Below are 26,707 nucleotides of genomic sequence, written 5' to 3' on the forward strand. Positions count from 1 at the left end.
AACCAATAAACTTATAAAACAATATTATAAAAATCATTTGGAAGCTTTCCTCTTGGTTTGGTACAGATGCCAAGAAATTATAATTCAATTAATGACAATAATAATGGATTCAAGTATGTAGGTATTTGTTAATAAATTCATTTGGTAAAATTAAAAATAACCGTTAACACACAAATCATCGCATATTATTGAGTGAATATGACTAGCCGATTTAGGAATGTTGCGCAAGAACGTTAGAAACCGCAACAAGTTGAAAACAAAGGCCAACGGACTACGCCTAACTACCCCTCAGTGGATGCAAATAACTGAAGTTCGCCGTCTAACTGAACTCGGACGTCAGCAGTGAGATTCCATCCGAAAATTGTTCCTTTTAGGAAGAATTTGTTTTAGATAGGGAGATTATTAAGAGAGGGGTAATGGTTATCATTTCATCCAAAAAACATTTTTTCACGCTGAAACCCTTACCCCCTTAAACATACTTTATACATCTTCACCTAAACTCCTTGGCAGGGAAAATATACTCCGATTGAAGAAGAAAAAACGAGTTTGCAATCAAAGTAGCTAGTAAACATAATTGTATTCCGAAAAAAAGAATTTGAATTTCACTACCACTACGCTCATTCAAACTCGTGGCTCATAAATTGGTAAGGTATGCGACGCACCTAATCCCTAAATCCTAAATTATAATCTTAAAATAATCCATTTTATTTATACTCAAAATAAGATTTACAGTTTATGATGTTAATACAAATAGTCACGTAGCGAACATGTTCGCGGTGGCCTCATGATGCTGATGCTTGAAGCGATATAAAACTTCGATGTTCGCGATTCTCAAATAAACGAGGCATTCGCTTTATATGTGTTCACCGAATATCGCTTCGAAACTCTGTGGAAATGTTCCGAAAACGCAAAAACCACGAGCCAAGAGCTTACCTCGTGTTCGACGATGTGTGCTTCTAAGGTTAATGTGAACTTTTTCGAACATTGTAAAGAGCGAACTAGATGCGAAGCTCGCTTCGTCCGAGCAGAGATAAGTTTTACCCCTAAATGTTCGCAGCGATTGTGTCAAACTCATCGATTGCATGTGGTATGCTTGAGAAGGTGCTTCGTGAAGCTTCGAACAGCAATCAATTCATTTTTCGAAATTTTCCTGCCCTGACTGTCATCCACGCACAAAACAATAGTAGCCAGCACTTTCTCATCTAGCTTCTCCAGCTCGTCTGGATCGGGCGTCACACCCAGTAGCACTTTCCACAGTTTTTCGCGCTTCAGACACATTTTCATACCTGTTCTCCACACAGGAAAGTTCTGGTTGTTCAGGCGAGTAAAAAGAAATTTCTCACTAATTTTTGCTCTTCTATTACACAGGAAGCACACGAGAACGAAAAAAACTTAACTCGAAAAAATACACGTACACTATCGCAGCCGTGTGCTGTCTAGCAACTCGAACCAAACGTACCTAACGTGAGTACTGTACCGACGCCGATAGTTTTCGCGCACTGATGGCTTCCTGGAAGCACTCTTTGTCCCGGAAAAAAATTATTTCTTCACCAAATCTAGCCCCGTATTATGTGGGAAACTCGGTTTCCAACGAACAGTTTAGCTGTAAGCTGAAACACTCTACAGCTCGGTTTTCTCTAAATATCTTCGATGCGACGCCGTTCTACGAGTTATCATACTAGATGATTATAATCTGCGTAGTTTTACATTTCTTATAAAAGAAATGTATAGAATTCGCTCAAACTTTCAAGATTTTTTCTGAGGCCCGGAGGGCCGAGTCTTATATACCAATCGACTCAGCTCGACGATTTGGGACAATGTCTGTGTGTGTCTGTGTGTGTGTATGTAACGGACAAATTCTCATTCGTGTTTCTCAGCAATGGCTGAACCGATCTTATCCCAACCAATTTTAAATGAAAGAACTAAAAAACAGTATGAACGCTATTAATTTGTTTTTGATTCTGGTGTTTAGTTTCCAAGATATGAATGGTTGAATGCGTAAAAATGGCGTTCTTCGCAGTTTTTTTTAAAATATCTGCCGAAATCGACAATATAGATTAACAATTTATATGTTTTTAAACAGCTTCAACGAATACCTTTCGAACAAGCTATAGATTGTTGAAATCGGACTATTATCAAAAGAGATATTTAACATTAAATGCGGACGAAAGATTTTTATCATTTCCCATTACCAGAAATATGACCAAAAACATGTAATCTATTATTAACGCCAAAACGGCTTATTTTAGGTCAATAGTATCTTCGGAGAATTTAATGAAGGTAATATGCCCTTTCTTTTGGTATTGTGCTTTTGCTGATTAATCCCCCTATGAGTGAGATATTTTCACAAATTTTCTTGGAAGTGATTATATCGAAATGATGTCTTCAGCAAATTTGTAGCTCTTACTTTTGCGAATAACTTTACTAAAGACTTTAAATATCTATTTTGAATACTTTAAAAGTTATGGCTTATTGTTTGTGAATTACTCTTTGTCGCCTATTTATTGTTCAATATAGTAAAAATCCATTGAAATGAGCTAAACATTATTTCGATAAAACGAATTTTGTATTTCATTTTACTATCTACAACCGCTAGAAATAATCACCGAACACTTCCAAGTTGTCTGGAAGGAACTTGATAACTTATCAGTACAAAAATGTTCATTTGTACGAACCTTCTGACTGCAATTTTTCTAACTTATAACCATCGGATCGATCTGAAACATATCAGAAAATGAAAAGCGAAATAAATAACTCCAAGCAACGGCGTAGCCTAGGGAAGGTTTTGGGGTTTAACACCATACAACACACCCCCCCCCCCCCCCACCCAAAAACAAATATTGGATTGAAGTTGAAAATTTATTGATGCAGACTGATTTAATTCAATATTATAATAACAATTATCTGATCCGTAGATTGATAACTTGTTGTTGTAAACATCATGAGGACTTTTGATAAATTGTCGGGGTCCTGATATGTAACTGATGTATTGGTTTTGATTTCACAGTTGTCTAATTGCATCAATATCAATTCCTGCCTGAAAACATTCCAATAGAAAATTCCAGAGTTCTGTAATCAATCATAATCCTCAGATTTCTTTTCAAATTGAGCTCGCTTTTGTAGAGATGTACCGTAATAAGGGTCTTCATTTAATAGAAAGCTAAGTTAAAATTGATTTAATGTCTATGAAACATAGAACTGCTCATCAAAAAAATGCATAACTTTCAACATTTGCTAAAAATGTCTTTGCCTTTTTCATTCACCCTAAAATTCGTCAATCTAATCCCGACCGGGAGGGCCAAGTGTCATATGCCAATCGACTCAGTTCGTCGAGATCGGAAAATGTCTGTGTGTGGGTATGTGTGTATGTGGAAAGAATGTGACCTCTGTTTCTCAGAGATGGCTAGACCGATTTGCACAAAGTTAGTCTCAAATGAAAGGTACAACCTTCCCATCGGCTGCTATTGAATTTTTTTTATTGATTTCTGTTCCGGAGTTACGAGTTGAAGAGTGCAATCACACAGCAAATTCCCATATAAACTGAAATGAAAAATTTTCAAAATCAAATTTATATTTTTAATGTAGAATACATTTAAGGTTTCAATATAGGGGTCCCGTTTCAAAATATCGGCCGCGGCGCCGCGTCAGATTTTGAACGTTAATAACTTTTATCATACTTAACAGAATGATTTGATTTTTAGGGCAATTTGTTGCAAATATGTTCCTCTATGCTGTATTAAAATTTGAAGTATGTATAACATGTACTAATAACAAAAAAAATGTGTTTTGAAAAATCTTTCGAAAACGACTCGGAAAAGTGAAAATTTTCAGCCCATCCCGCACAGAGCCGTCGTTATGGTAGACCAACCGAACAATAAAATAATGAAAAGTTTATATATAGGTCCACTATATGTTTGTTCGTATGGTTATTCGCATTGGGTTGCTTGACGAGAGCACTTGGTGGGGGAAAGACGGCATATTCCTTTGGTTAGGCCATTAGAAGCCGGACGGAAAGGAAAGGCTCATGCACGGCACGAGAACGAGGGAGAAAGCGATAGTAGTGCATATTAGCGCGATTATATAAATATCTGTCGGTCGGTTTTTCTCATCATTCGTATTCGTTCAAGCACTAGCAAGCAGCCAGTCCACCGAAGAAAAGCAGTCGGCGATGACGACGGCGGAAAAAGTGCCCCAGCTACTGGTGACTCATCGCAACCCGATCAGGAACTGTCGCCCTGCAAGAATTTCGCCCCAACTAAAGGGCAACAGAGTAGGCTATCGTTCCAGCGTCTGGGTCGTGAGATTGTGCAGAACTGCAAAGTCGAGCTACGCTTACAAAGCTCAGTCGTAATGATGCCCCGAGAAGCCAACGATGCCTACTTGGTCGGTTTGTTCGAGAATGCAAAATAGTGCTTTCTAGCTCACCGTGTCCGCGGGGAGTGCGTCTGAATTATGCTCCCGCAATAAAACAATAAACGGTTCTTTACAGGACCAATTAATTGTGTTCTAATAAGAGTTAAACTGAAATTTACATTTTATGGTGTATAACAAATAATTTTCAGAAAGCAATATAAGAAATACGATGTGTGGAAAGAAAGAAAGAGAATTTAAATTATCCTCTCGCTCGTTTTCGTGCACTGCTTTTCCATTCCTTTCTGTTGCTACAACCATCATAACTAAAACGAATGTGCGTGTTCCCCCACCATCTCATGACCAGTGTTGCCACAATTGCATGTCGCTATTACAATTTGAATTATTTTATTGATCCTCTCTAGTATTGATAAAATATAGAACGTGCAAAGTACACTAGTCGCATGCTTTTATTCGAACTTTTTGGCAGCCTCCGTTGATTAACTGCATAAATCGATTTGTTTGTGCAGCTCCTTGCTAGTAGCAAACTAAATAGCCTTTATCAGCGCTAACAAATAACACGAAAGAATTTAAATTTGTGAAAATCTTTTCCTTCCTTCTTTTCAAATCTGCAACATTCTTTGAAAATATTGTTTGAATGTTGTTATTGAAAAACTGAACATGCAAGTTTGCTAGCACTGGCCACTAGATTGAAGGCGATGGAAAGACAGAATATTCGTTTTGGTTATGTTAGTATTGGTAGCCGAATGGAAAGGAAAGGCGCAGGAATGGCACGAAAACGAGCGAGAGAGAAATAGTAGTGCTTTCTCGTATATGAATATTGGTCGTTCGGTTTTTCTCATCATTCGTATTCGTTCAAGCACTAGCAAGCAGCCAGTCCACCGAAGGAAAGCAGTTGGCAATAGCGACGGACGGAAAAAGTGCCCCAGCTACTGGTGACTCATCGGAACTGTCGCCCTGCAAGAATTTCGCCCCAACTAAAGGGCAACAGAGTAGGCTATCGTTCCAGCGTCTGGGTCGTGAGATTGTGCAGGACTGCAAAGTCGAGCTACGCTTACAAAGCTCAGTCGTAATGATGCCCCGAGAAGCCAACGATGCCTACTTGGTCGGTTTGTTCGAGAATGCAAAATAGTGCTTTCTAGCTCACCGTGTCCGCGGGGAGTGCGTCTGAATTATGCTCCCGCAATAAAACAATAAACGGTTCTTTACAGGACCAATTAATTGTGTTCTAATAAGAGTTAAACTGAAATTTACATTTTATGGTGTATAACAAATAATTTTCAAAAGCAATATAAGAAATACGATGTGTGGAAAGAAAGAAAGAGAATTTAAATTATCCTCTCGCTCGTTTTCGTGCACTGCTTTTCCATTCCTTTCTGCTGCTACTACCATCATAACTAAAACGAATGTGCGTGTTCCCCCACCATCTCATGGCCAGTGTTGCCACAATTGCATGTCGCTATAACAATTTGAATTATTTTATTGATCCTCTCTAGTATTGATAAAATATAGAACATGCAAAGTACACTAGTCGCATGCTTTTATTCGAACTTTTTGGCAGCCTCCGTTGATTAACTGCATAAATCGATTTGTTTGTGCAGCTCCTTGCTAGTAGCAAACTAAATAGCCTTTATCAGCGCTAACAAATAAAACAAAAGAATTTAAATTTGTGAAAATCTTCTCCTTCCTTCTTTTCAAATCTGCAACATTCTTTGAAAATATTGTTTGAATGTTGTTATTGAAAAACTGAACATGCAAGTTTGCTAGCACTGGCCACTAGATTGAAGGCGATGGAAAGACAGAATATTCGTTTTGGTTATGCTAGTATTGGTAGCCGAACGGAAAGGAAAGGCACAGGAATGGCACGAAAACGAGCGGGAGAGCGATAGTAGTGCTTTCTCGTGTTTTCATATATGAATATTGGTCGGTCGGTTTTTCTCATCATTCGTATTCGTTCAAGCACTAGCAAGCAGCCAGTCCACCGGAGGAAAGCAGTTGGCGATGATGACGGTCCGCAAAAGTGCCCCAGCTACTGGTGGCCCATCGCAACCAACTACCGATCAGGAACTGTCGCCATGCTAGTATTTCGCCCCAACTAAAGGGCAACGGAGCAACTAATCCGCTGGCTAACATTCCAGCGTCTGGTTCGTAAGGTTGTGTATTACTTCAAAGTCGAGCTACGCTTACAAAACTCAGCCGTAATGAAGCCACTGATGCCTACTTGGTCGGTTTGTGGGAGTGGGCGTAAATTACAATAAAAGCAACGGTTCTTTTCAGGACCAATCAATTGTGTTCTAGTGAGAGTTAAACTGAAACTTTTATTTTAAGGTGTGTAGCAAATTTTCAACAAGCAACATAATACGTTGGGTGGAAAGAAGTAGCTTGCACACGCAACAAAAATTTAAATTATCCTCTCACTCGCTTCGTGCACTGCTTTTCCATTCCTTTCTACTGTTATTATCAGTATTACCAAAACGAATGTGTTGCTGCATGTGTTTAAGAGAAACGTTGAAGTCGCATGCTTCTATTCAAGCTTTTTGGCAGCCCCCGTGAACTAACTGCATTAAATGATTTTTTGTGCAGCTCCGTGCTAGTAGCAAACAAAATGGCCCTACCAGTGTCTGATTCGTGAGATTGTGCAGGATTTCAAAGTCGAGCTAAGCTTATAAAGTTCAGCCGTAATGGTACCCGAAGAAGCCAGTCTTGTCGTTTTGTTCGAGGCTACAAAACAGTTCGCCAGGCACGTAACTATCATGCCAAAAACATCCAACGATCCAGCGCATCACCATCAACACCAACGCCGATACCAAAGGTTCTTTTCAGAACCACCATTATTACCATAGAGAATTATTTGAAAATTTCCCATTCAAACGTGATTCTGTTGAATATTATTAGATTTAAATTAACGTCTCGAATTGAAATCACGACGCTCCGGTTATGTGACAGACATTACCCACCCATCTTTTTTATTGTGACCACGACACCCCATTTCAATATTTCTGAATGAACAGAAGGTCGAGTTTGGAAAGTTTGTAACTTTCATTGTACTTAACCAAATTACACAATGTTCGCACTAATGATTCAGAAATATGATCAGGAATCTTCTGTTAGATTTGTAAGTATGTATAATTTACATGAATAAAGAAAAATTGATTTTCAGGAATCAATTATTATCTGTTCTTCCATTGGCCAGTACTACGCGACTTCCTCATGCTAACAATTAATTTCATCGTTAGCCATCTCCCTCACCAAGGCCAACAACGCCAACAAAACCGGTCCTTTTCAGGACCACCATCATTTTTGTAAAGAATAATTTGAAATATTCCTCGCCCAAATCAGCTTTTGTCCGAAAATCCTAATGAGTATCAACATATTTGAAGAACGTGTTCCTTATGTATTCTACATCTCTCCGTTTATGTCGCAGACATTACCCACCCATCTTTTTTGATGCCAAATGACTTTAAATGCATGAAACATTGAGATTTGATGTAAACTCGAAAAAAATGTTTGACAAAAATTGATTTTTTTGGACTTTGGTACATTTTTGCCTTTCTCATATAGAAAGGTAATGCAATCACTCTAAAAATCATCAGTCATACCGGCCCGGAGGGAGTATGCAGTGAGGGGTTGCTACTTTAAAATAAAAACTAGTTTAAAATTTCTTAACAAGTTGAAAATTTTCGGCAGGACCCGGACCTCCCGGATCTTTTTCCATGATCCGCCGCTGGTTTCAAGCGATGTTTCAGTATCACATAGTATCTCAAGATCGTGGCTATCCATTGTACGTATGTGCAAATCGTACTGAACATGTAATATTCATTTCCACCATTGTATTGAACATAACCAGCCATGGAATCGTAGTTTGGACAAATGAGAAAAGCACAATTACACCACTAGGTGGATTAAAACAGGTTTTTATTTTGGTAATGCGTCGAGTTGAGATGAAAACGTAATATGATTAATATGTTTTCAGCTTTGGTCACCGTTGGATTAAGCAATATGATTAATAACGAGGATAACACTTTCCCAATGTAGAGAGAAATTTATGAAAAATGACGATTTCCATTCGACTCTAGCAGGTCCTGATCGATTTTGATGAGCATTTGATTTTTGTTGTATGACCAATTATATGTATAGGTCAAATGTTCAAAAACAGTAATTTAAGGTCAAGATAACATCATTTTGAAACCGCCAATTTCGGAGGTTTAGTATCTTCGATGAGTTTTACAAACGTTAAACAGCGCATCATTTGATAAAATAATTTTAACGGTATATCGTCCAAGAAGTATTTATGGTGAATTTTCTCAGGTTAATATTCATGACTACAATAAAGTCTCAACAAATTCGATAAAGACACGAACTCTGTTACTATTTTCTGAAAAATTAATTCTGCATAAGTTTAAAACTTCAAAAATTTCGGTGTTGTTTCCGCCACATCGAGAATTTGCACAATTACTCCTTATCAGTACGACGCCCCTGTATCGTAAACGCAGTCACACCCTTTGCATTGTGCGAGGATTGTCAGCAGCAATCCAAAGGTCAAAGGGGAGACAAATAGGCCATCGAAGAAGCATATTAGGATTGCAAGTGAAGCAGATAAATTGATCCGTTGTTAGCTAAACTTAAAATTAATTTAATAACTAATATCCCATCTAATTGGAACACTACTATAAGTCAGGTATACTATACATTGAAATCCTAATCAAAATTAAAGTTAAATCTAAATATTTTATATAGAGGTGAATCGGTGAATGATTGTAATACTTAACCTAAAACCACGCTACCTAATTCTAGCTTATGCAAAGGTGAGAAAAAATGAACTATCAAAATTGAGTTGTCTTAAAAATAAATGAACACTTATACTAGGTAGAGAATTAGAATCCGGTCCATGCTGACAGGAACCATTTCTTCGCGAATATTGTTGAGTCAACCGGTAACAAATCCACTAAAGTAAGATGCACTTATATAGGGTGATGAGCCTATTTTCACCATACTAAGCAAGGTGTCTCACTCTTTCGGTAATCTCTTGCCTTACAATCAATTGAATACGTAAAAATTGACATCAACCGCTTTGCTTCGTTGTTAAGAACCAATATAATAACACAAATGCGTTGAAAACAGTAAAATTCTCGTGTTTGAGCACAATGAAAACTCGAATCGAGTGCCCCTATTGTTGCGCTACCATTTGACTCGATGCGTTGAACAAGGATGGCAGACACTGCTCTAACCAACGGCTTCAAATGGGTAGGGTGATAATGGAAACATGGCTCAAATAGGCTCATCACCCTACTAAAATTGAACTAAAAACTAATTTATAATATATATATTTAGGATTTTGTAACCTTTTCACGAAAGAATAAATTACAAGAGACGGAATATTGTTATCGGACAACATTTTACAAAATCTTTAAGGGTTCTAAAGATGCCGTCGAAGAAATCGAAGAACGATTCAGAGAAGAAATCCATCGCGGAGACATCAGATGGTCTGGGTACTACACCAGCCACTACCGGTAGTAAGACCTCGAAGGAAGATGTTGACGATAAAAGGTCATACCTTCGAACTGGAACTATACCGAAGAGAACAGATAATCTCAGTAGTGGAGAGGCCAAGAAGCAGGTCGAGATTTTATCCAACGATAATGTGAGACGGAACCCTCCGCGCAAGGTTAGAAGAAACCATTGTCAGTCCTGTGATGAACCTGACATCAGTAGAATGGTGCAGTGTGATACTTGTGACCTAGGGCATCATTTCTCCTGTGTGGAGGTATCGGCAGGAATTGCAGATGTGAGTTGGATTTGTCCCATGTGCGATGTCATAAAGGACCCAATCACTCCATCGGAACAAAATACTGCCGGTGACCAGATTCTTAGTAATTTTGGTAAGGATAGACTGCCAAAGGACAGGAAATCGCTGTCCCAGAGCAAGATGGGTAGCTCGAAGAGTGAGTCAAAAAGACGAAGAGATCTGGCATTGCAGAAGCTGGAGGCTGAGTTTATGCTAGAAAAACGCTATATTGAACGTATGTACGACATTCTACTAGAAGATGAAACGGACGCTGCCTCAGTTGTGAGCGAAACCGATTCCAACAAAATGTTGAAAATACAAGACTGGATAGCTGCTACTGAACGCGTTGGTGAGTTGAATCTATCCGAGACTGCTGGAGAAAACCATAATAGAAGCGCACCGAACCACTCGGAAGGGCCATTAGAGAGCCATGTTTCAAATTCTCAACGGCACATAGATCAACCACCAACCCTACAAGTAAACGAGTTCGTTCCCGGTCAACGGTCCACGCCAAAGCAGTCAGTACCACCAAGGCTGCCTCAGCTAACAGAAAATGTGAACGATGAAACTGTGTGCATATTGAACCGCAGTCAAATTGCTGCGCGTCAGGCTATCTCCAAAGACCTTCCGGAGTTTAGCGGTAGCCCTGAGGACTGGCCTCTATTTTATTCAATGTTTAACACCTCCACTCAGATGTGCGGTTTCTCTAACGAAGAAAACATGCTGCGGCTTCGTAAGTGCTTGCGAGGTAAGGCATTGGAGGCAGTTAGGTGCCGATTACTTCATCCATCGAACGTTTCTGGAGTATTATCCACTCTGAAGATGCTGTATGGAAGGCCAGAAGCCATTGTCCAGGCAATAATTGGCAAGGTACGAGGCTTACCATCGCCGAATATAGAAAAACTAGAAACGGTTGTCAATTTCGCATTGACGGTCGAGAACCTGGTTGCAACGATTCAGGCCTGCGAAGTGAGTGACTTCGTATACAATGTCTCCTTGCGATATGAGCTGGTGGAAAGATTACCACCGACCCTGAAGCTAGACTGGGCCAAGTTTTCTAGAAGTAACCCTACACCGAATCTCCTTGATTTCAGCTCGTGGTTATACTCCACGGCAGAGGATGCAAGTGCCATTATGACAACTCCCAGTCAGGATCAACGGCCGCGAACAAGCAGAAAGGATACGTTTCTCAACTATCATTCAGCAACGGATAGCGAGGGCATAAGGCCCACGAGACCTGTCCAGAAAGCGACATTTGTTCTCGAAAAATCGTCCAGCGTTCAGTGCATAGTATGCAAAGGGAGCTGTTCATCACTAACTAACTGTAAACGCTTCGCGGAATTCAGCTGTGAGTCTAGGTGGGCAGTGGTGAGGGAACGTAAACTATGCCGAAAATGCCTCAGGAAGCACAACGGATCGTGTAACAAGCAAAAAATATGTGGTACTGATGGTTGTTCGTACCTACATCACCCTCTTCTGCACACTAGTAAAGGTCAGTATAATAAAAAATCAGCCTCATCGAACGAGCCATCGACTGTAGTGGGGCAAAACAACGAACCGACGTGTAACGTGCACCAAGGACAATCGGAAGTTCTCTTTAGAGTTGTTCCTGTTATTCTGTATGGACCTTCGAAAACAATTCGAACACACGCATTTATCGATGATGGATCTGAGCTTACGTTGATAGAACAATCCCTTGCGGATGAGCTGGAATTGAAAGGACCAGCAAAATCGTTATGCTTAAAATGGACGGGTGGTGCGCGGAGGACAGAAAGCTCTTCACAAAGGGTAAGCTTACAAATTTCCGGAAACGTAGATTCGACAAAAAAGTACAACCTGTCCTCAATACAAACAATTGGAGCGCTGCAAATTCGACCGCAAACGTTGCTGGTAGAAAACATGCAGGAGAGATTCCAGCATTTACGCGGGCTACCACTAGAATCATACCACAATGTCAGTCCAAGGCTGCTTATAGGATTAGATCACGCAGGCCTCGGATATGCTAAAGAGAGTCGAGAAGGTAAACCGAAGGAACCAATAGCCGTTAAAACGCGCCTCGGATGGGCCGTATACGGAAGCTGTGTAGGAGAGGAGAAGGCCTTTCGCTATGTGAACTATCATAGCCTTCAAGTATGCCAGTGCAATCTGGAGATCGATGGAGCGCTATACAAAGCAGTAAAAAACTATTTTACACTCGATAGTCTCGGAATCCATACCCCGGGCAAGCCAATGTTGTCAACAGAGGATCAACGAGCACAAACGCTACTTGAAACATTAACAAGACCAAAAAATGGTCGTTTTGAATCTGGCCTCTTGTGAAAGTACGATAATGTACGACTACCAGATAGTGAAGGAGTGGCATTAAGGCGATGGCGATGTCTAGATAGCCGACTGCGGAAGGATCCAATTTTGGCAGAAACTCTTACCACGAAAATCGACGACTACATCACCAAAGGTTATATTCGGAAATTAACTGTAGAAGAACTGCGTTTACCTCACACAAGAGTGTGGTATCTTCCAATCTTCCCAGTGGATAACCCGAACAAACCGGGTAAGACAAGGCTGGTGTGGGATGCAGCTGCAACTGCTCACGGAATTTCTCTAAACTCGGTACTACTAAAAGGTCCGGACCAGCTAACTTCTTTGCTAACAGTACTAATACAATTCCGGGAATACAAAACGGCGGTGTGTGGAGACATTCGTGAAATGTACCATCAGGTACAGATTCGTGAGGATGATCAGCATTGCCAACGATTCTTTTGGAAAGATAAGCCAGAAGATCTCCATCCCAGTGTATATATTATGATGGTAATGACGTTCGGTGCTAGATGTTCGCCGAGTACTGCACAGTACATAAAAAACCACAACGCGGAAAGATTTCAGCAGGACTACCCAGCCGCAGTCCATGCCATCACGAAGCAGCACTATGTCGACGACATGCTTGTTAGCGTCGAATCAGAAAAGGAAGCCTTGCAGATAGCAAACGATGTTTGAATGATCCACGCAAAAGCTGGATTTGAGATGAGAAATTGGATTTCAAACTCAGTCAATGTACAGGCAGAACTACACGGAGCCACCGCCGACGAGAAGAACCTAAGTATCGGCGATGAAAATGCCACTGAAAAGGTCCTTGGGATGTGGTGGGACACTGTGACGGATCATTTCACATACAAGCTGTCTGCACGATATGCTCAAGACCTCCTCTCAGGCCATCAACGACCGACCAAGCGGGAAGTGCTTAGAATGCTTATGATGATCTTCGATCCGTTGGGCATCATTGCACACTTTCTGATGTTCCTTAAAGTCCTTTACAGGAGATCTGGAGATCCGGGATCGGCTGGGATGACCCGATTGAAGATGTACACTCCGAGAAGTGGTTACTGTGGCTGTCAGTTTTACCTCAAGTTACTTCAGTCAGAATCCCTCGGTGTTATCGGGTTCAAACATCTTTAGCAGCGGATACAGAAGTACAAATGCATGCCTTCGTAGACGCTAGCGAAAATGGCTTTGCTGCGGTAATTTATTTACGATTTCGTCAAGGGGACATTATAGAGTGCGCGCAGGTCGGTGCCAAAACGAAAGTGGCACCTCTAAAGTTCCTCTCTATTCCGCGATCCGAGCTACAGACCGCAGTGATCGGCATGCGCCTCGCGGAAACCATCACTAAATCGCTCTCATTCGAAGTGATAAAGCGATTCTTTTGGACTGATTCTAGAGATGTGATATATTGGTTGAACTCGGATCATCGACGATACAGCCAATTTGTTGCATTTCGTGTCAGCGAGATCCTGGATGCAACGAATGCAGCCGAATGGTACTGGATTGGGACAAAACTGAATGTTGCGGACGAGGGAACTAAGTGGAAAGGAACTCCCAATCTCGACGCGTCTAACCGCTGGTTTCGAGGTCCAGAGTTTCTCTGGTTTCCGGAAAGAGAATGGCCAAAATCTCCAAAACTCGTCGAATCGTCAACAGTTGAAGAACTTCGTCCTCACCTGCTACTTCATGTTGCTTCATGTGAGCCAGTAATCGAACCGCTGGATTTCTCTGGATGGAAAATACTCTTGCGCCGAGTAGCCTACGTATTGCGCTACATCGGAAACCTAAAGCGAAGCGTGAAGAAGAAGAATCTAATTTGCGGTCCATTGATCAAGCAAGAGTTTGTGAAAGCCGAATACTATTTGTTTCGTCTCGCTCAAAGTTTTGCTTACGCCGATGAAATTGCTATTCTCATGAGGAATCGCTCTTTAGAAGGACCAAAACGAGAAATTTCTAGGAACAGCGCTTTGTTCAACAAGTGTGTTGTGTTAGACGAGAACGATGTCCTTCGAATCCGTCGTAGAGCACAAAATAGCCCATTCATTCACCATGATGCTGCTAATCCTATAGTCCTACCACGAGATCATCACATCACACGGCTTATTATTGCTGATGTACATAATCGATTCAACCACCAAAATCATCAGACCATCATCAATGAGTTGCGACAGCGCTACAGAATCCCTCGACTAAAGGCTACATACAATAACATCCGGAGGGAGTGCCAGCAGTGCAAAATCGACGGTGCAAATCCTCAACCTCCTGCAATGTGCGACCTACCGCCGCAGCGTCTGGCTGTATTCGCTCGTCCATTCACACACATGGGCATAGACTATTTTGGTCCAATGCTGGTATCAGTAGGACGCCGCACGGAGAAGCGGTGGGGAGTCTTAGCCACGTGTCTCACAACTCGTGCTATCTACGTACAACTCGCTCACACATTATCTACGGATTCCTGCATTATGGCTATTCGAAAATTATGAGCAGAAGGGGAATACCAGTGATCGAGGAACGAATTTCCAGGGAACAAGCAAGGAACTTCAGACCGCAATCCTAAATCTCAACCATGATCAACTAGCTAAGGAATTTACCTCAAGCCATACTCAATGGTACTTCATTCCTCCCGCATCTCCGCATATGGGTGGCGCTTGGGAACGTTTGATCCGCTCCGTCAAACAGAATCTGCACAAAATTAAAACCAGTAGGCTGCCTACCGATGAAGTTTTGGAAAACATGCTGTTGGAGGTCGAAAATATCATCAATTCGCGTCCTCTGACCGACATTCCTGTTGATGACGATGAATCCCCAGTATTGACTCCGAATCACTTCCTCTTAGGATCATCGAATGGCCTCAAGTCATGGGTACCTTACATTGACAATCCAATCGTGCTAAGGAACAGCTGGCAACAGTCGTAGAATATGGCGAACGACTTCTGGCGACAGTGGCTTCGCGATTACCTACCAACAATTACTCGTAGGACGAAATGGTTTGCTCCAGTAAAACCTCTCGAAGTAAATGATATAGTCATCATAGTCGACCCAAAACTTCCTCGCAGTTGTTGGCCAAAAGGTAGAATAATTGCTACTAAACAAGCTAAAGATGGGCAGGTAAGATCGGCAACTGTACAAACGGTAAATGGTATATATGAGAGACCCGCCGTGAAGCTAGCTATCCTCGACGTAGGCGTTAGACTTAATACGCTTTAGGGAAACCATTGGCGTATTCCCGGGGGAGTGTTGTTTCCGCCACATCGAGAATTTGCACAATTACTCCTTATCAGTACGACGCCCCTGTATCGTAAACGCAGTCACACCCTTTGCATTGTGCGAGGATTGTCAGCAGCAATCCAAAGGTCAAAGGGGAGACAAATAGGCCATCGAAGAAGCATATTAGGATTGCAAGTGAAGCAGATAAATTGATCCGTTGTTAGCTAAACTTAAAATTAATTTAATAACTAATATCCCATCTAATTGGAACACTACTATAAGTCAGGTATACTATACATTGAAATCCTAATCAAAATTAAAGTTAAATCTAAATATTTTATATAGAGGTGAATCGGTGAATTATTGTAATACTTAACCTAAAACCACGCTACCTAATTCTAGCTTATGCAAAGGTGAGAAAAAATGAACTATCAAAATTGAGTTGTCTTAAAAATAAATGAACACTTATACTAGGTAGAAAATTAGAATCCGGTCCATGCTGACAGGAACCATTTCTTCGCGAATATTGTTGAGTCAACCGGTAACAAATCCACTAAAGTAAGATGCACTTATATACTAAAATTGAACTAAAAACTAATTTATAATATATATATTTAGGATTTTGTAACCTTTTCACGAAAGAATAAATTACAAGAGACGGAATATTGTTATCGGACAACATACGGTTTCGGAATTATGCCGTTTGGACAGTAAGATCGATTTTCACCAAACCCCCACCAATTGTAAAATTGGTATTGTAAAAAACGTAAGGACGATACTTCAATGCTGATAGGTGGGACCGAAAAAGTAAACAATCGCCAAAGGGGCGATACTACCATTTTGTCAATTTCAATAGCAAACACAAATTTTAATTTACTAATTTCAAATACTTCATGAAGTTTTGGGTTTCGATCACTGAATTATGCAATCTAGGATGTAAAAAAACACAATAGCTCCTAAATAGGATATAAAACCAAGTCTGGAAATATTCACTGTTGATTTTCTTTGAATGGTATCACTGCTAGTATCGCCCTTTTCAAGAAAAAGCGTTGATGTCTTAGTTCTCAGTCGCGTTGGAAATTTGAGTAAAGTCTAAACTTCAAATCAATTAAAAAAAATCGATTTTTTTGGCTCAGTACAATATATAACCCCTTTAGGAAAATTCAATTCAATAGGAATACCACAATTTGGATATTTTATTAACAGAGCATTAACAATAATTCGTTGGTATGTCTATTTTATGGGCCATTTTTTCGCTTTCCCATTGATTTGGTTTGAGATTTCTAGCACTGATGTTGTCCTATGCTGATTTGAGCGATTCTCTGAGTCCTGCCACTATCCCATGTAGTATGTGTTATCAAAAAAATAGCGAAACATCAAGTTCTAAATGTTCTCAAACGATATAATATCCGAAGAGAGTTATAAGAGTTAGAAGAAATGTCTCATCACACTGTTAGGTGGATTAAAAGCGTTTTTTGTGTGAATTTTCTCGCAATAAATACTGTTAGCATTGGACCCTCCCCTAGTTGGATGGGTTTGAAGGTATTGCAAACATCATCAGGCATATTTCGTGCATCAGTTTTAAAGAATTTCTGCTAGACAATTCCTTCGAGATGGTTATTGCATTATGTCACGATAGTGGTGCATCGAGGATACCGAGAGGGCTATGGCACTTTTGAGTTATATGTTTTTTCATACTCTGCACCTGTCAAAAACTAACGATCAATCACCAGCTTGTGCGCACAGGCGTGGCCGACTGGCGAGTCGACGTGGATTGACTTTTGCTGCGGGCCGTGTTTGCAAACATTGTTCCACAGCTTAATGGCGGTGTTGGCGGACGCGGCTCGCAGTGCAGTGTGTGTCGATTGATCGGTCGATTTATTGTGCACAGGCCAATTAATTAAAGAAATTTAAAAATAAGAGCCGATAGGTGTTACTGTAGCAATAGTTGTAGTTTTTGTACTAGTGTACAATTGTTGTGTTAGTCGCGTGTCTATCTGTGTATGTGTGCGTCTGAATATGTATGACAGCTGGGTCAGGGAATGGACGCAGAACTTGCGTATATGATACAATAATGGGTAATCCTTCCTACGGTTCGTTGGCCACCTCTTTCCGGTATTTAAATCGTGCATTTGATTCGATACATTCGGGAAGATCGGATTGTATAAATTGGATAAATTTAGGTACGATTAGTTTACTGATGCACGTGAATCATCCATTCCCGGTGTATTATCGACCAAGTTATACGATTTCACTTTTTTTTTTGCTTTTTTTCTTTATTCGGAATGTTATTTTTTTACTATATCTTAAATTAGACTCATACTAACACTCACTAACACAATCAATAGCATATTCGCTCATATATACTCACAATCTCTCCCATTCTAATTGTACAAACGCTCGTGTCCTTCGCTATAATACAAACCTGGTCACAGACGCGAAATTTACAAACGTGGTCTCAAGCCTTAATTCATCGCGGTCACGTTCGGAAGTCTTTACCTTCGGACCTAGCAACCTAGACCCATGCCTTCAGTTGGATTAATCAAAAAATTACGCTCATATTCACTGGACAACACGTTGAAACACGGCGATATGATTGGAAGCTAGCGACCGTACGCTGAAAATTAAGCATTAAGTTACAGTCCGCGCGATTATTCAAGAATACCCGCGAATATGCGATTAGTCACTGCTTATAAAATAAAATTTATCACGCTAGTAGACGCGACAAACACGTTAACATACATACGCTTGAGCTTTGTCTACGCACAACTACGTCCGCGATCTCGCAAACTTAATACGCACACGCGACAAAGCCGTTAAAATACAAACGCTCGAATCACAAACGGTATAACGATGACTAAGTGAACGGTTCAGCATTTATAAATTTACAAACGTGGTCCCAATAGTGAACCAAACAAACGCCCGTGTTCGCGCGATCCTGAATCGGTTACGTTTGGTAGTTCCTCCACTCGGCCCTAGCAGCCTAAGCCCATGCCTTCAGTTGGAACAATTAAAAAATGACGCTCATATTGACTGGTGACATAACCGGGAATTCTATTGATATGGAATAACTCACTCTCTTCTAGCATCTGGACCGTACACCGGAAATTAAGTATCAGATTCGCGCGATCATCCAAGAACACACGCGAATATGCGATTATACACACAGCTATTAAATCGCATTTATACACGCGAAGTTACATACACGCTAGCACATGTGAAATACTAACGCCCACGCGATCGAGCACGTTAAAGTACAAAAACTCGAGTCCTTCGCGATGATTCACGTGATCGGGATGTCCCTACGCCCGCGTATATCTGAACCGCACAATGAATATCACATTCAGAATTATGGCTTGCTGCAATTGGCCTTAAGCAGTGTTTTAGTGGGTGACATTTCCCGTCTCCTCTTCAATTGTAGTGAGTGATTCTGACTGGGAGCCCTGCCGAGAACCTAGCTCTACAGCTCCAGTAGGACATATTTCGAAAAAATACTCTTTGCCTTGGAAGGTGTTTCGGATCGTAAAGGAAATTTACCCCTGGTTGATGTCCATTGTTTTATTCTAAAACCAACTTAACACTATGTAACTTAACTTCACGAAGGAATTTTATGAAATTTGGACGGTTCTACTTTACTGTTCCACGAAACTAGGATTGGTGTGCTCCTCATCGTGTTTTTGCAGGACTGTTTCGAACACCTGTTTAAATGAAAACAATTTTAAATTAGCGTTCAAATTACATCTTGGTGCATCTTACCAGATCCAACAAACACCTGGTTATCGTGTATCGTAACCGATTGTTTTGGGCAAATTGGTGCAATTTTAAAACTAAGACACTGATGCTACTTGCCAGTGCCGGGCCCGAATCGATTGTATTGTTATTCAGGTTGATGGTAACCTGGCTATTCGCGTGCAGCTTTTCTGCACCGACCTGTTTCCGCTCCGGTTGTACCTTGCATACAAACTGCAGCGTGTTTTTATTCTGAATCAGTTCCTGGCTGATGTTGAACTCGCGTTTGATGGACTACAAAGAAATGATAAGCTAGAGCTGAATATAGCTGGAATCTTGCCAACCTACCCTAATAAGATCCACCTCCCGATTCTCCTCCAGGTAAAGGGTGATCAGGTAATTGTTGCCGTACAGCTCGGTCAAGCTTTCCGGCGTATCCACCGTCAGCAGGTGGCCATCCTTCAGGATCGCTATCCGCTGGCAGATGTGATCGATCTCAGAAATGCTGTGCGATGTGAGCAGGATCGAGCGATTCTGGCTGTTTAGCCGCTCTATTGTGTGGTACACAATAGATCGAGTTACCGGATCCATATCGCTGGTAGGTTCATCCATCAGGATGATATCGGTGTTGCCAAAGCAGGCAACAGCTACGCACAGTTTGCGACGATTGCCGCCGCTCAAGTTTTTCACTAGAATACGTTTGTAAGGTTCGAGGTGATATTCCCGTAGAGTTTCGATCACCAACTGAAATAGGAGTTTTGGTCAGTCTTCAGCGTTGTTTTGAAGTATAGAAATACCTACCTTATCGACGTTCTCGACATTCCGCAGCTTGCCATAGAATTCTATGACTTCTTCGACGGTGAGCAAAGGGTCCAGAAAATCATTCTGCGGGCAGTAGGACAGGCCATTCTGATAGAAAAGCGAACTTTATGAGATTTGATATTCCTTAACCAAAAACTACGACTTACGAAAGTAAAGAAACTGAAACTGCCGCTGCTTTGCAGCTTTTCCCTAGTCAGAATTGAGAATATCGTAGATTTACCAGCTCCATTCGTTCCCAGCAACCCGAAGCATTCCCCGTAGTGTATCTGAAAGGAAACATCATTGACCACTGTATCACCCTGTCGGTAACGTTTGGTCAGCCGATCCACCGACAGGATCTGATCTGCTGTGAAAGATTTCTTCTTCCCATTGCCATTCATAACAATTTCCTCCGAATCTACGGTTTGAAGCTCGTAAACCGGCATTTGTGAAGCTTCAACTGCGAGGAAGAATCTCTGAAGAACTTTCCTTTCGACAGCCGAGTTGATGGCCATAAACAAAACTCCCATCGCTGCCAAAACAATCAAATGTGGTTGAAGTAAATCCAGCGGAGATTTGTACGTGTTGATGTAATATCGCTTGAAGATCTCGGCCTGGATATAGTTCTTCGAGAGTTCAATCAACCCGTCCGCGAGAGCGTGCTGTGGAAGGATCAGGAACACACGGTTCAGAACGTTTCGGATGTGCTCTGTCATCTCCGATTCGCCGAGAATGTCGAACAGGATGATTATAGTCAGTGTTCCCAAAGCGGTGATAACGTTCAAACAGAAAAGGGACATGTTGGCAAAACTGGCGTCGTTGAATAACTTCTCGAACAGATGTATGGCTGGAATGGAGGCAAAGCCGTAGAACACTAGTAGCAGACAAATTCCGCCCAGTTGGTCTTTATCTACGAAAACAGGGATGCCAAAGGCTAGAAAGACGACAACGGCTAGGGCCACAGCGATCAGGAATATCTACGATAGAGAAGAAATAGTTTGATTAGATGAATCAAACGCAGTTGGCGATTTGTTCTCGTTACCATGGCATCCCAAAGGTAGGCGACTCCCCAGTAATGACGAAGCTTCACTCCAGCTAGCCTTTGCTGCATCTTCTCTCCACGAGTTCGTTCATTTACTATATAAACGGAGGCTCCAGCTAGCACTAAACTGAACGATAGCAGAATAATCAAGGATATTCCAGCGTCGGCAACTTGTTGAAGTCTGCGTAGAGAGAAAAGAGTGGATTTAGAAATACCAAAAAAGCTTGGATCATTAAACTTACATAGACGATACCGTCAACTCATCTTCCTCTATCTTCAATGGATGGTTGATTGTGTGAATGTTGTAGGTATTGTTCTCCAACTCTGCTTTTAGGATCGCCGAATCTAGCATGTTCAACCAAATCGGCATTGAATGGTATCCCTTGTTGTTATACCAAACAAAGTGCTTATCCTTTCGGTTTGTCAAGCCACCGTAGCGTCGTTCTTCGAACTCTGCGTTTGTTCGTAAAATCCACCGGAAGGCTTGTTCTGAGCTATTGAATAGATAACAGTCTGCCTCATTGCAGTGTGCTAAGATATTGCTGTCGACGTCTAGCTCGAAGGCGGTACCGTTACCGGTCTTGGTGTAGAATTCAGCAGCTCCTTCGTACAATCGGTCGGTCAGGTCCAGAGCTTTATCGTACTCACCCGGTGGTCGGATGGTCATAAAGAGCATGGCGATGATTTCGAACAGTGTCGGAAGAACCAGCATGCAGATCAGAAGTCGATAGCTGCGACAGAAATGTAGGTATCGCTTGCGCAAAAGGAACCGGAGTATCTGGAAGGTGCTTTGTCGATGTTCGATTGGTTTCGTTTCCTGAGTTCCGTTGGCAGGTACAATTTCGGGCTCTGACTTTTCGACTGGAGGAGGTTCACGAGCGTGCACAGCGTTGAATATATTCAGGAGATTTTCATTCTTAAGATCGTAGCTCAGGATGAGGGTCTTTTCCTGGAACAGGTTCAGCTGGTCGAACAGGGGTTGTAAGCTGTGGAAGGAAGCGAATGATTTGATGATTATGAGTCTATCAAATTAACCGTTATGAGTCCGACAGGGTACCCGGGTACCTTTTCATATTTTATTCTATGCAATTCCAGTGTTCTTCCTCAAGCTAGAAATTCGAATTTAGTGACATATTAGAACATTATCGAGAATGGTTTTTTGATTAAGCTGGAAACGGGGGCCCCAGGATTTTTTTTGCGGTAATTGTTCATGGAAGTTCCCAGTGGTGCGGATTCAATTGGCAGCAAGTTTGTGCGAAGTCACCAGTCAGCCATCAATATTGTCCGAAAGAAATAAACGGGGAAGTTCAACAAGCCACAAGTTCCCATAGGAGTGGTGACAGCACACCAGCTTCAGGACATCCACAGATACTCAGTTTCCTTATCTTTACTTTTCTTAACGATGAGCGATGTCGGTTGCTAAGCATTGCTGTTAAAGGATCATGTTACAGACCTAGTAGTGGTTGATACGAAAGATAAGGATGAAGAATGTTCAGTGTGAATTGAAGCAATGACCGAAGCAAGAGATGCCGAGAATGTACCTATAATAATGGTAATGAAAGATCAGTATTGCTACTTGAAGAGTGAACTTATGCGTTGGAAGTTGGATCTTTTCAGGGATACAACAGCTATCCGTTATTCGGCTTCGCAGGCCGCGTAGTTTGGAATGCGGTGAGTAAAGGTTCCAGAGACTCGTCTGCCGACGTTCAGCGGTTAGATCAAAGAGTGGGTTACCTTTCGCGACACGTTCAGAAGTCTGATCCATGAAAACAATTAGCTAACAATCATAGACAGATTTACTTATCTGAAGTCTTATGGGTTGCTCTGCAGGATATCAGTTCGGTGAAGATGTCATCCGTGAGTTATGATGTGGCCTGGAGTATACTGGAGAATCGTTACGAAAACACGAAGCATATTGCCAAGGCCCACTTGGAATCGTTTTTGCAGCAGAGGCAATGAATGCCTACCTTACTTTGTTGCCTTGTTGGCTACAGTGTCATCTCGCCAATGCCGGGCGTATCGTAGAGCTCCATCTTGGTCGGTCTTGGGCGGCGTCCTTCCAGTTCCTCCGCACGTTCAGGGATCTCAAGCCCTCTTTCACTGCCAACGTATGCGTGGCCTTCCGCGAAGTCGGCATCCTCTTCCTGGCTCCCTGCTGATTATTGTTTTTGCAATTCTTTCTTCCGATATTCGTACCACACTCCATTTTCGCATATCCCGCCAAGTATTGTCCGCAGCACTTTACGCTTGAAGACTCCTATTTGCCTCCCTCAACGTCCATGCTTCGCCATAAAGATAAATAAAGAGCGACAGGGAGAATCAGTGTCTTGTATAAGGCGAATTTTTTTTGATGTTTGCAGGTTGCGGGTCCTAAGCTGGTTACGTAGACCGTAAAATGCCCTGTTGGTAGCTACAATACGCCTTTTTACCTCACGGGAATCATCATTGTAGCAAGTCACAAGTGTACCAAGATAAACGAATTCTTCGACCACTTCAAACACGTTAGCATCATGTACTACCTCGGAACCAACACCACTAAATCTGCCTCTCTCTATACCTGCGACCATGTACTTTAACTTGGCTGTGGTGATGACTAAGTCTATCCTCGCTGTCTCCCTCTTAAAAGGCACGATGGCCTCTTCCACTGTTCTAAAATCGATTCCAATTGCATCAATGTCGTCCGCAAAACCAAGGAGCATATGCGTCCTGGTGATGATAGTTCCTTTCCATTGCCTGCCAGCTCTCCTGAATAGCTCCTTCAAGACCAATACATATTGAGTAGCAAATTTGAAAGTGCGTCGCCTTGCTTCAATCCATCTAATGTCACAAATGAGTTTAAGATCTCATCTGTAATCCGAATACTTGATTTTGAACCATCCAATGTCGCACGAAACAGTTTTGCCGAAAAACCGGTTTCTGACATAATCTGCCACAGGTCATTTCTTTTCACTGAGTCGTATGCCGCCTTAAAATCACTGAACAGATGGCGGGTCTGCAAGTTGTACTCCCGGAATTCGTCTAGGATCATCCGCAGACTGAACATCTGATCCTTCGTTGATCGGCCCTCACGAAAACCAGCCTGGTATTCGCCGACGAAGGATTCCTCAAGCTAAACAGGATATGCGACAGTATTTTGTACGCCGAGTTCAGGAGAGATATCCCCCTGTAATTGGCACAACGTAACTCAGTGGACTCTTGTTGAGAATATAATTCTTGAAGACCCGCAGTTTTTTTGAACCAGCGTATGATTCGTTTGTCGAAGAGAGCCTTCATCGTTCAGCAGATCGGTGATTCGAATGACATAGCTTTCCGTCGATTTGCTGGGTTAGAAAGGCGGTTCCATTCGAATCCCGAGTTGAGGTTACGTTACACTGAGTTTATTCGTGAGTTTCAACAACTAGGTCACATGAAGGAGGTTATGAGTCAAACTGATGAGCATCTCGTATTGTACCTTCCACACTATGCAGTTTTGAAACCGGACAGCACAACGACCAAACTCCGAGTCGTGTTTGATGCATCTTGCAAGTCGTTATCTGGTGTTTCGTTGAATGACGCATTAAAGGGCCGGTCCTTTAATTCAAAAAGATCTATCGATCATAATCCGTCTCCGTCTTCATCCAGTCGCTATCGTTGTCGATATCGTAAAAATGTATGGGATGATACGGGTGCAGCCACTCGATCAACACCTCCAACGTATAGTATGGAGGGATTCAGTCAACGAACCAGTGCTTGAGTTAACGACGGTTACATATGGTACAGCATCCGACGAAATGTTTGCAGCGGTTGGTCGAAGATGGGTTGCAATCGTTTCCCCGCGCTGCTCGTGCACTGAAGAAAGATTTCTATGTCTACGATATACTAACTGGAGCAGATAACATAGAAGACGGTAGACAGTTAACGAAGGTGATGATCGAGTTAACGAAGTTTTACATTGCGGAAGTGGGATTCGAATTGCCCCGCACTTCTGGCTGATTTATCCCCCTCTATTGGATGATCGTGTGACACTTGAGTTGAATTTTTCGAGTTCCTAAGTCAAAACGCTAGGTTTGTTGTGGTAACCTAAATTCGAGAAATTCTGATTTCATTCGCCGATCTGGAGCAATATCACTGTGTTCACTAAACGAACGGTTTTTGCCGAAGCAGCTCGTTTGTTTGAACCACTTGGTCTAGTTGGACCAGTTGTTGTCATAGCAAAAATCTTTCTCGAAACGTTGTGGAAACAGCAATGTGTTTGGGATGACCCACTGCCGGGTGAAATGCCGCAAGCTGAACAAGCCTTTGATCCGAGAGAATACGCTGAACAAGAATTGTTCAAGCCAATATCCAGCAACATTGTGTGTTGGGTCAGTCCTTCTGGCAGACGCATAGGAGGAACCTCATTGCCTTGTCTTCGCTTTCCGTTTCTCGGTGGGTGACGTTTCGAGCAGATTTGATGTGGGTCGAGCTCCAAGGCTTCTGCGACGCTTCAGAGACCTACGGTGCCTGCCTATATTTACGCTATAAAGGAGGGGGGGGGCTAAGATATCTGTTCGATTGTTAGCAGCCAAGTCCAGAGTCGCGCCACTAGAGGATTTGAAGCGAAAGAAAAAGATGCAAACTAGACCATACTTCTGGATCGATTCGACGATTGGGTTGTACTGGTTTCCGTTACTACCATCCAGATGGCAATGGTTCATTGCAAATCGGATGTCGGAGATTCAGCATAATACTAATGTTAGTTCGTGGAATCTCGTGTCAGGTGTGGAGAACCCTGCTAACATTATCTCGCGCGGGATGACTCCGGCACAACTGCGGTATCAAAGAGTGTGAGGATCCGTTATGGGTGCTCCAAGATCGCAGTAGTTGGAAGGTAGATACGCCCGTCGAAGACATAGACCATTCATTGTTGGAGTAAAGGTTGACTGTACTGCCGGCGACGACAGATCCTCCGAGTAATATCTTTACACTGCGATCCTCGCTTTTCGCTTCGCACCAATATCGATATCTCACAAGCCTCCATTCGTTCGACCTCAGTCAACATCACCCCCTCACTCATTGTAATACATTATTATCTGAAGCATTACCACGCGGACTCGCAGCTCCTGCATGCGAGCGTTCGTGAAAAGTATTGACCTACTCGAATCAAACGTTTGGTTAACACAGTTATCTGCCAATGCGTATCGCGTTTTCTAGCTGATGGCCGATTTGCCATCTGAAGGAGTTACTCTTGCACCTTCGTTTCTGAAAGTAGGCGTCAACTATTGCAGGCCGTTTCAGGAAATTTACCCCATCCGAAGGACTACTTCCAGAAAAAACTGTCGCGATTTTCGCTGTTCTCCTAGAGCACGTTGAAGACCTAACGAGTGCAGCGTTCCTCGCTTCCTTTAAGCGATTCGCCGTGGAAGAAATGGTCTACGCAATATCTGTTCGATCTTCACAACCGAACAAAATGGACTCGCCAACGGGACAATATC

General features: G+C 42.0%; 2 protein-coding genes across 2 annotated transcripts in view; one reads left to right on the plus strand and one right to left on the minus strand.

The window, feature by feature from the left end:
* The first annotated feature begins 9,793 nt into the window (after positions 1–9,793).
* LOC131687004 (uncharacterized) lies at positions 9,794–15,391 on the plus strand. Its single transcript, XM_058971039.1, has 5 exons — positions 9,794–12,331; positions 12,479–13,144; positions 13,214–13,544; positions 13,610–14,832; positions 14,963–15,391. The coding sequence occupies exons 1-5, from the start codon at positions 9,794–9,796 to the stop codon at positions 15,389–15,391; spliced, it is 5,187 nt and encodes a 1,728-aa protein (XP_058827022.1).
* Positions 15,392–19,225: 3,834 nt separating this feature from the next.
* The window catches only part of LOC131688855 (glucosylceramide transporter ABCA12-like), a 38,153-nt gene continuing 30,671 nt past the window's right edge, over positions 19,226–26,707 (minus strand). The window contains exons 12-18 of the mRNA XM_058973430.1: positions 21,497–22,240; positions 21,255–21,435; positions 20,380–21,189; positions 20,213–20,320; positions 19,760–20,155; positions 19,439–19,705; positions 19,226–19,380 (exon numbers count right to left, since the gene is read on the minus strand). Of these exons, the coding sequence (XP_058829413.1) occupies positions 19,315–19,380; positions 19,439–19,705; positions 19,760–20,155; positions 20,213–20,320; positions 20,380–21,189; positions 21,255–21,435; positions 21,497–22,240 (2,572 nt within the window). The 3' untranslated portion in view covers positions 19,226–19,314. The remainder of the gene's footprint in view (positions 19,381–19,438; positions 19,706–19,759; positions 20,156–20,212; positions 20,321–20,379; positions 21,190–21,254; positions 21,436–21,496; positions 22,241–26,707) is intronic.

The sequence above is a fragment of the Topomyia yanbarensis genome, chromosome 3 (assembly GCF_030247195.1).
Source record: "Topomyia yanbarensis strain Yona2022 chromosome 3, ASM3024719v1, whole genome shotgun sequence".
NCBI classification, from domain to species: Eukaryota; Metazoa; Arthropoda; class Insecta; order Diptera; family Culicidae; genus Topomyia; species Topomyia yanbarensis.